The sequence below is a fragment of the Terrapene carolina genome, unplaced genomic scaffold (genome assembly GCF_002925995.2).
Source record: "Terrapene carolina triunguis isolate 2854851 unplaced genomic scaffold, T_m_triunguis-2.0 Scaffold130, whole genome shotgun sequence".
NCBI lineage: Eukaryota > Metazoa > Chordata > Testudines > Emydidae > Terrapene > Terrapene triunguis.
Window position 1 is genome coordinate 4,591,351 of NW_020664481.1, and position 8,824 is coordinate 4,600,174.

General features: G+C 53.4%; 1 protein-coding gene across 1 annotated transcript; it reads left to right on the top strand.

Annotated features, from left to right (window-relative positions):
• Positions 1 to 613: 613 nt before the first annotated feature.
• On the top strand, positions 614 to 8,207 carry CUNH20orf204 (chromosome unknown C20orf204 homolog). Its single transcript, XM_026652627.2, has 5 exons — positions 614 to 699; positions 3,455 to 3,595; positions 4,073 to 4,141; positions 6,208 to 6,360; positions 7,889 to 8,207. Exons 1-5 carry the CDS (start codon positions 697 to 699, stop codon positions 8,036 to 8,038), a joined length of 516 nt encoding a protein of 171 aa, XP_026508412.1. The 5' UTR covers positions 614 to 696; the 3' UTR covers positions 8,039 to 8,207.
• Positions 8,208 to 8,824: the final 617 nt, after the last annotated feature.

Sequence of the window (8,824 nt, forward strand, 5' to 3'; positions counted from 1 at the left end):
ACCATTCCTTACCCATCCTGGCTAATAGCCATGAATGGACTTAACCTCCATGAATTTATCCAGTTCTCTTTGAAACCCTGTTATTAGCCCTAGCCTTCACAACCTCCTCAGGCCAGGAGTGCCACAGGCTGTCCAAAAGCACCTTCTTCAGACAGGTCCTGCAGGAGCACCCCGAAAATCCCACCCTCCGCACCCTGGGACTCGACTCCCAGCAGTTTGCGCTGTAAAACAGCGATCAGCCCTGACCCTCCACGCCCAGGCAGAGACTTTCTTCTCCAGCTCCTCTAGAAACAAGTTGTTATCATCTGCCATGATCCTACCCCTCTGCCGAGGCTTTAAGAGGCTGCTTCACTCCCCCCCCCCCCACAGCCCGCCCCCTTTCCCCTTCTTCCAGCTCTGGGAGGGCAGGTGCAGGTCTCCGGCTGGGATAACTGGGTCAGGCAGGATCTGGGGGCGGCGGGGGGGTGGGTGGGACTAGAGCTGCGAGCGCTTTATCCCCTCCCACTCCTACTATTCGCTCCTGGAGCCAAGTTCAAATGCTGGGACCCAGCTGGGGCAGGAGAGGGAGCGGCAGGGGCCCCGGTTGAGACAGGTCCCCTGCGCCGGGCATCCTGGAGCTTGGAGGGACCGTAGGGGACCATGCAGCCTCCCTCCCCGGGCATTTGCAGATGTGGGGATCGGCACCGCGAGCGATAAATGGTGAGTGTCCCGGGGGAGGGGAGGGGGGTTGATCCCAGCCAGCGGCAGCTGCCACCTGGAAGTTTGCGCCCGGGGGGGGGGGCTGAGAGGGCATTTGGGGACCATGTGGGGTCCCCCCCCCGCATAGGAGAAGCACCGATTCCAGCTAGATCCAGGAGAAGGGACTGGAAATTCCCACTCAGCACCGGCCCCCAGGGACTGTTCCTCAGTGAGAAACCCCGCTCGCCACGGGCCAGACTTTCCTGTAAATGTTCCCGCTTTGCAGCGGCGGCTGCTTGTTTCTGGAAAGGGCAGGATCTTCCCCCGTCCTGGTGCTGGCTCATGGCTGGAGCCCGTTCATTGCACGGAGCCAGCGTGGGCGTGTGTAGATACTTGGGGGATGGGGGGGTCCACTGGGGGCTCGTCCCCGCTCTGTGAAAAGAGCACAACGCATCAGCCTGCTGGTGTGATCGGGGGCAGCCGAGCCAGGGAGAGAGACCCTTCTGCAGGGGAGACAAACTCCTAGCCCTGAAGTGTATCAGAATCAGTGCATTGGCGGAGGGGGGAAGCTCTGGCCTTAATTAGCAGTGTGTTGACATCGATTTCCTCCGGGCTTGTCTGCCAGGTTTAAGGCAGAGCCAACCAGACCCCTTCCGCCCTCCAAGCTACCCAAAGCGACAGGGGTCATCAGGACAGTGCAAGCCAGGACACCGTGTGGGGACCAAAGTGATTTCTGCTAGAGCAGATTCTATGCCGCTGAGTTTAGAGCATGTGCCACCAGGAAGTGCTCTATCAATACTGGTGATTTCCCTTATCTGTCTCTGTTTGCTAGAGGATTAAAGCCAGGAAAGACAAGATTAGCCCCCTCAGGCATATGCAAAGCACAATTTAATACCTGAGTTTTTCTTCCCAGTTCACAGACCTGTTCTTAACCTTACAAATCACTCCTGGTCCTTCCATGGAAGGAGGCGACTTCTAAACCCAGAATGAACTTTTCCTGGATGCTATTAACAAATATTAAGTGATGCCAATTTTGAAATGATGTTGTGTGTGTGTGTAAGGGGGGCAGGGGCCAAAACCGTCAAACTGTCATGGAGAGAGAATTCGTAATCCCCAGGCATGTGAATTAACTATAATAACTTTTTCCACCTCTGAACAGTGCCAATTACTAAGAGAAAACAGTTCTCATGATTTGTTCGTTAGAGTCTTCCTTCCACAAGCGTGTATCTCTTACGGGCACCCCTCCACCAGGCTGGTCACGTGAGTTGTGAGAATCGCGGGTCATAGCCTTTGAGAGTGTAGCCAGCCTGTCTTTTTAACGGCAGACTGTGTTTCTTCACATATTAAGGACTGAAAATGTAGTACCCGTCCCAGCTGCTTGGAAATGGTGCAAGTGTTGCTCTGTTCCGGAATTTGATATTTATGGAAAGAGTCCTTTACTTAATAGTTCAAGTGAAATTGCATGGCCTTCTTTCCTCTGTGGGGAAGCCTTCCTGAGTAGCAACCCTTAGGCTTTGGCCGGTGTCTGTGTGGAAAGGGATATTCCGTTTGCAGCGAAGCTGGCATTTTGATGAATGGCTTTGAGCGTTATTTATATCTTCTGTGCTGGTTTGAAGTTTGCTCTGGAGTGAGATCTCCCTTCTCTTGGGGAAATGTACAGAGAAAACAAAGCTGTGCAACTGGCGTATCTGAGAAGATTCTGCCACACCCAAATAGAAATTCCACTCCCTTCGCTGGGGCCGAAGGAAGTAAACCTAGACCATTCCTTGACGCGTCTGAGGATCATTGATTTTTCAAAGACAGGACAAGCACTGAGATACAATTTACTTACTTCATCCACTCAACAGTCTCAGATATCAAAGCTTTGGCTTCAGTGCTGTGCCACGGCTGGCTTCAGTACTGCGTGGAAAGCCTGAAGCCTGAAGGTTTGACTAGGGATCCGTGCTGCACCAATGCAAGCAGGGAGCTGCGTAGGCTGTTTCCCCCCCATTTAGCCATCAAAAGCGTCTGTTTCGTTCCTGTGTGAGACCGCTGAGCACCTGGATTAAAGGAACTTTTTGAGAAGCTGGAACAATGCAGAACAATTGCACAAGAGACCATGTCTCACTGGATTTTATTGCTCCTGTATTTTATATTCAGCACCTTTTTAAAATGTGACAAAATAGGCTTCCCACACAGCAGCCATTCTTCTGCCTATTCGGGCCTCCTCTGTCCCTATGCACCATCGTGACAGCTGCCCCCAGTTTTGTTTGGACACATAAAAACACCTCTCCAAGGACTGAGATGCTCTTGCCATTAATTCTAAATGAAGTCTTTGGATTTGACCCTGAAATGGCCTGGGACCATCCGACCTAAGACTGCATCTCTCCCATGACTGAAGCCCCTTTGCTCTAAAAGGAGGAGGAAGTGCTGGCAGCGTGTTCTCCAGGAGGGCCTCTCAGCTTTGGAGTTTCCTCTCCCCTGATCTGATAAAGTCCAAATCTGTCGGGAATGCTGCACAACCTGGTTAGCTGACTCAGGGACATGTATTCCCAAAGGATACCTTATTTATACTGTAGTCCAATGTACTCTTCATACTTTCCACTTCTTATATAGGAGCTCCCCATATGCACTTCTGGAGTCCACGCTGACCCCTCCCTGTACAGCCGACCATTCTGCTTTTAAACCACACAAGCGAAACCAGCTTCCTTTCAGCCTAAAAGGCAAAGGGAAGGCAGGTCTCCAGTGCCTGGCACTAGTGTACAATGCTGAAGCTGCCTTGTTCTTTCCCATCTAGATTCTCCCCAGGACTCTCCTTTGTGCTGTTCTGCTGCTGCTGCTGCTTGTATCGGTGCTGAGCAAGGGCAAGGCAAAGTGCAGCATTGTGGAAATCCTGCGGCAATACCAAGCCGTGATCTTTGATGAGCTCCAGAACCTGGTGAGTGGAGCGGACAGTCCCCGGCGGGTGGGCGGGCGGGTAGACAAATGTAGCTATCTGGCCATGTGGCACGGGTTGTCTTAGACTGTGTCGGGCCTTTGGAGCAGGGACCGTGGCTTCGCTGATGTGGGTACAGCGCCCAGCAGAATAGGGCGTCCATCCTACCTGGGCCTTTAGGCATTGCTGGACTATAACAGTGTTCCCTGCGAATGGGAAGTGCGTACCAAGAGTGCCACTGGAATTCAGCTGCCAAGGCAACAGCAAACTCCCCACCCCCATGAAAAGTGCCAGGAGATTTTTGTAAGGGGCACTCTCCCCCCATCAAGCCAGCCATAGAGCTTCATGGGGTGCTCTGCTCAGTTCCATGGGTCTCTTCTCCCCAGCGCATATAGCTTGAGAGCGCGGGATAGTAACTTCAGGGGAGCCGGGGGGAAAGGCCCAAAGCCGAGCAGCTTGTAATCCTTTTATTTTACACAGAAAAACTTGACTCGATCTGCTGAAACCCCAAGGAGGGGGAGAGCTGGCCTAGCCTGCCTCTCTAACAAGGTAAATGCTTTCTCTGCAACGTGCTTTGGGGTGTGTGTGTGTGTGTACACCAGCATCCTGTGCTAGATGAAATCAGGACTGCTCAACTGTGTGTCATCAGCCCTGTACCGCTAGCTAACAGTCGGTACTTCCCTTTAGCTCAGTGAGCACTGTCTGTGTATGTGGAACAGGGTGACGTGGGTTCTCTTCCTGTTTTCACACAGGTTTGGCCATTGAATGGGTGTGAGAAAGAGAGTGGGGGCTGAGATGTGAGTCTGTACAATACTGGGTCACACAGCAGGCGATCCTGCAGTGCATGTAGGCAGGCCGTTTGTCTGGTTTTAAGCTGCAGAGTCTTCTTCTTGGGTGGTTTGTTCCCTGTCCGGGACTGAGACAAAACCAGAGGTGGTTTTGTCCAGTATCGGACAGGAAATGACATTTTGGAGAGCGCACTGCTCCCCCCCCTTGCTGTGCATGCGAGGTCACATGGCAAGGCTGGACTGGCACGCCTTCAAAATGGCGTCATCTGTGCAACGTGACCTCATGCACGCCATGCGTGCGAGTTCCCCCCAGCAGGGGTGGAGCGGTGCGCTCCTCAAAATGGCGTCTGCAGCACGACTTCCTATGCCCCACGTGCGCAAGGTCGCGCCGGTGGGGTGGGCCCACGCCATTCCAGAAGTACCGGAAAGCCAGGTGTTGTGGGAATGCGTGAGTGGCCACCCAAACTGCCCAGCGGTGACTAACTCTCATGCCAGGGCCACTCAGCATTTCGTGGCAGCAGAGACACGGCCAAATTGTGACTGGCGCTCGCTCTCGAGCCAGTTCGACACACTCCCCTCGCTAGACAAAGCCCAGCCACAAGTGTCTGAGACATAGGCTAGGTCTACACTATGGGGGGGGTCGACCTAAGATACGCAACTTCAGCTACGTGAGTAGCGTAGCTGAAGTGGCGTATTTTAGGTCGGCTTACCTGGCTGTGAGGACGGCGGCGAGTCGACCGCTGCCGCGCCGCCGTCGACTCCGCTTCCGCCTCTTGCCGCGGTGGATTTCCGGAGTCGACGGCAGAGCCATCAGGGATCGATTTTATCGCGTCTTCACTAGACGCGATAAGTCGATCCCCAATAGATCGATTGCTACCCGCCGATGCGGCGGGTAGTGAAGACGTGCCCTCACAGACGTTCCAGTCCCACTCTTGACCCTGGTGTGACAAGTCTGCAGGCAGTGTTGTCCCTGTGCTGTACACCAGGGCACCTCAGAGCTCCGTGGCTACAGCAGGGGATAGAACTCGAAACCCTGGGACTCCGAACTGCCATTTGCTATTGGAGCAGTTACGATTCTATCCAGGAGGAGGCAGTAGGGCGTCGGCACGCTAACCAGTTCATTGCGATATGTGCCCCTTTGCTTTCACACGGTTCACTGCTAACACCTGAGGATTTTGCTGTTTGCTCTGTTCTGAGTTCCTGCCCGGCAGCTTTTGTGTAGCTAAAAAGCCCTCGGTTATTTATTAACACCTGAGGATTTTGCTGTTTGCTCTGCCCCACAGCTTTTGTGTAGCTAATAACTGAGGGCTTCTTCTTTTGTATTCAAACAAGGGGAAGTGTGTGTGTGTGTGTGTGTGTGTGCGGGGGGGTCATCAAAAAAGGGAAATGGATGTGCCCAGGACCTGCCCTTTGAGGGAAAGGCTGCAGGTCTCTTTAGCAGCTGGGGTGGAGGCGAGCCTGCTAGGCAGCAGCAGTGCTAACGTGGCGGTGCAGGTGGATGGGCAGCAGGTAACACTTTTATCACTTCCACGGTGACACTGCCTGTGGCCACAGCCTCATGCCTTGTTCCCCAAGCGGTCGGCAGAACAGCTTCCCTAAGCTGTATTCTAGTGGGCATTACGGTACAGAGTGGGGGAAGGGACTTTTTTTGGCAGGGTTGGGCGACGCCGACGACTATATTTTAGGGCACTATTTACTCCAGTGATCTAAGATGCTGGGACCCCGAGGTTGTATTAAGCTACCACTGGCTCCTCTACTTAATCATAGAGTTTTCTGCTTGAGTTGGCAGCCTCTGCACATCTGGATTTTGCATCTTTCTTTGTTCAGGAGCAGAAAATCCTGCTGTCTATCTCCACCATGAGCATGTCTCTCAGGGACATGGTCAGAGGCCCCTGGAGGAATCCTGAAGTGGTGGCTGTGATGCAGGTGGTCAGCAACACGGAGTCTGTGACCAAACAGAACTGCAAGAAAATCCACAAGGTCAGGGCTTGCTTTTCTCTTCTGCCATGCAGCTGGCACAGTGCAAAAAATAGCAGCCATTCATTAAGAAGTTTAAGTGTTGTAACCTTGTTGGTCCCAGGATATTAGAGAGACAAGGTGGGTGAGGTAATGTCTTTTATGGGACCAACTTCTGGCGGTGAAAGAGACAAGTTTTTGAGCTCTTCTTCAGGTCTGCACAAGCTCAAAAGCGTATCTCTTTCACCACCAGACATTTGTCCCATCAAAGATATTACCTCACCCACCTTGTCTTTGTTGGGCACCCAGAAATCCGGGGTGGCTCTATGGCTTTTGCCGCCCCAAGCATGGCAGTCAGACAGCCTTTGGTGGCATGCCTGCGGGAGGTCCGCCGGTCCCGTGCCTTCGGCGTACCCGCCACCGAATTGCCGCGGGACCGGCGGAGCTCCCGCAGGCATGCCACCAAAGGCTGTCTGACTGCCGCCCTACAGGGACCACCAGGCCGCCCCCCGCGGCTTCCCGCCCCAGGCACGCGCTTGGTGCGCTGGTGCCTGGAGCCGCCCCTGCCAGAAACGATGCCTTCGAACTGTCACTGAGCTGTGCTGTTGTCTGAAATGAATTCCCTTAGCCGTCTCCTGCGGGAGAACCCTGGGGAAACCCCAAGCTGATAGCCACCCTCTCCCTATCTGGCACTAGTGCTGGGTTCATTAATGGATACTCTTCACCTGGGAGAGTCGCGGGGGAAAGCCCAAGCTGAGGGAATCCATTCGGATGTTTGATGCCCTTGTGCAAGACTCTGCCGATGAGCTCAGGTTACCTGGCACAGTCTCAGGAAATCCCCGGCTCCGCCCCCTCCTCCACCCAATTTGTCAGAGTAACTAATTTATTTAGTGTCGTCTCATTGGGGAATGTGGCTGACTGGTCTGAATAGCTGATCGATCGGAGCGCCTATGAATGGAGACTGATACCTGGGGGAGGGAACCATTTCAAGTCCTCTGGGGAACAGATCTTGTGTCTTCTCCACTTACCAGGTGACTTTCCTCCATACTAGATGTGTGTGGTCTGCATTAATTAGCCAATATCCAATGCTGGGATTATTTATGAGGATTCTAGGCTGTTGTTGAAATATATATAAATATATAGGAGAAATACCTCCGTGCCCTATCCCCCCCTGTTGGAAGTTTTACCTTGGGACGTTCCACCAGGTTGGAACGCACCCACCCTCTCTGGAGAGTGATACTTGATGGTACAACCCCGCACCTCACAGGTGGCTTCTCTCCTGTACGGCCAGATGTGCACGTGCGCGTCCAGGTATCCAGCAGAGCGCACGCAAGCCCCTGGGAAGTGTGTGTGTTACAGGTCCCACACCCTCGCCAGTGGGTTACATGCATGCTTGGGGACCCTCATTTTCCAGTGCTATGCCCCTCCCCACTGCTTTTCCCCACATGCTCCTGGGGTACGAACAGCCCTGAACTGGTCTCTGTCCTGTTCGGCGTCTGTATCTAGGCCTTGGTTTTCATTGCCGTGACTGTTTTTCTTCCTTTGCTAACAGAAGAGTCTGTCAACAGCTACAGAGAAACCGCGACCCAGAGGCCAGGGCAACAGGAGAAAGCAGCTGAAGGTGATAGCGCGAACAGTGGAAAACTTGGTCACCTGCTGGGAGAAGCTGTTCTCTCTCCACTCAAAGGACTGGGACACATAGGGTCAGTAGGAAGCAGGGTATGGTGCCCTCCCCATGGGTGCTGAGTACCTGGGATTGTACCACCACCTCCGTACTAGCCAGTAAGCAACACTGATTTCCTGGAAACTCCTGGCCTTCTGATTTCTTGGTTCTGCCGTTGGGTGAAGCAGGCGGTGCTGGGGCAGGCTTTCCATTGCATCCCATCCTTCTCTGTGGGGACTGGAGAGGGACGTCTCTTGTGCTCATGGCCCGCTCTGCTGCTGTTCCAGGTAGCAAATACTGAGGGTCAGATTCAGCCCTGAAATCAGCTGAGTGGCATCAACAGAATTTGCTCCTTTGTGCTGAATAAAACTTTGTTGGACATTTCCACAGCGGGGGCCTTGGCTCCGGCGGGTCTGTATGTTAGGAATTTGGAAGGACAGGGCAGCGAGCAGGCAGTGAAAGAAGAGGGTAATAGGGTAACAAGAGGCTCCTGGATTATGAAAATGCTTCTTGTCTGCTAGGAACTCTCTCACACTGTGTAACACTGACAGACCTGTTGTTGGTGGGTGGGATTGAATCTGGGACCTGTGGAGCTTAACTACGTGGGCCCTACCGCATGAGCTAAAGGCCATCTCCCTGTAGAGTAGACTCATTTTATCTCTCTCTTTAAGTGGTCTCAGTACCACTCGATGGGACAGAGCACCACACCCAGGAGGTGTGTGGGTTACAACTGCACCACCTGAGATGATGTCTGCTGCTTTCCCGGGGCTGTTCATTGACATGCAATATTGGCTTCATAGCCCGGAAGGTGCTGGGAAGAAAGCC

Bases quoted from the DNA above. Each gene is read 5' to 3' on its own strand.
- CUNH20orf204 (XM_026652627.2), top strand. The intron at 3,596-4,072 runs GTGAGTGGAGCG...TATTTTACACAG, and splicing joins TTGATGAGCTCCAGAACCTG to AAAAACTTGACTCGATCTGC. The intron at 6,361-7,888 runs GTCAGGGCTTGC...CTTTGCTAACAG, and splicing joins ACTGCAAGAAAATCCACAAG to AAGAGTCTGTCAACAGCTAC.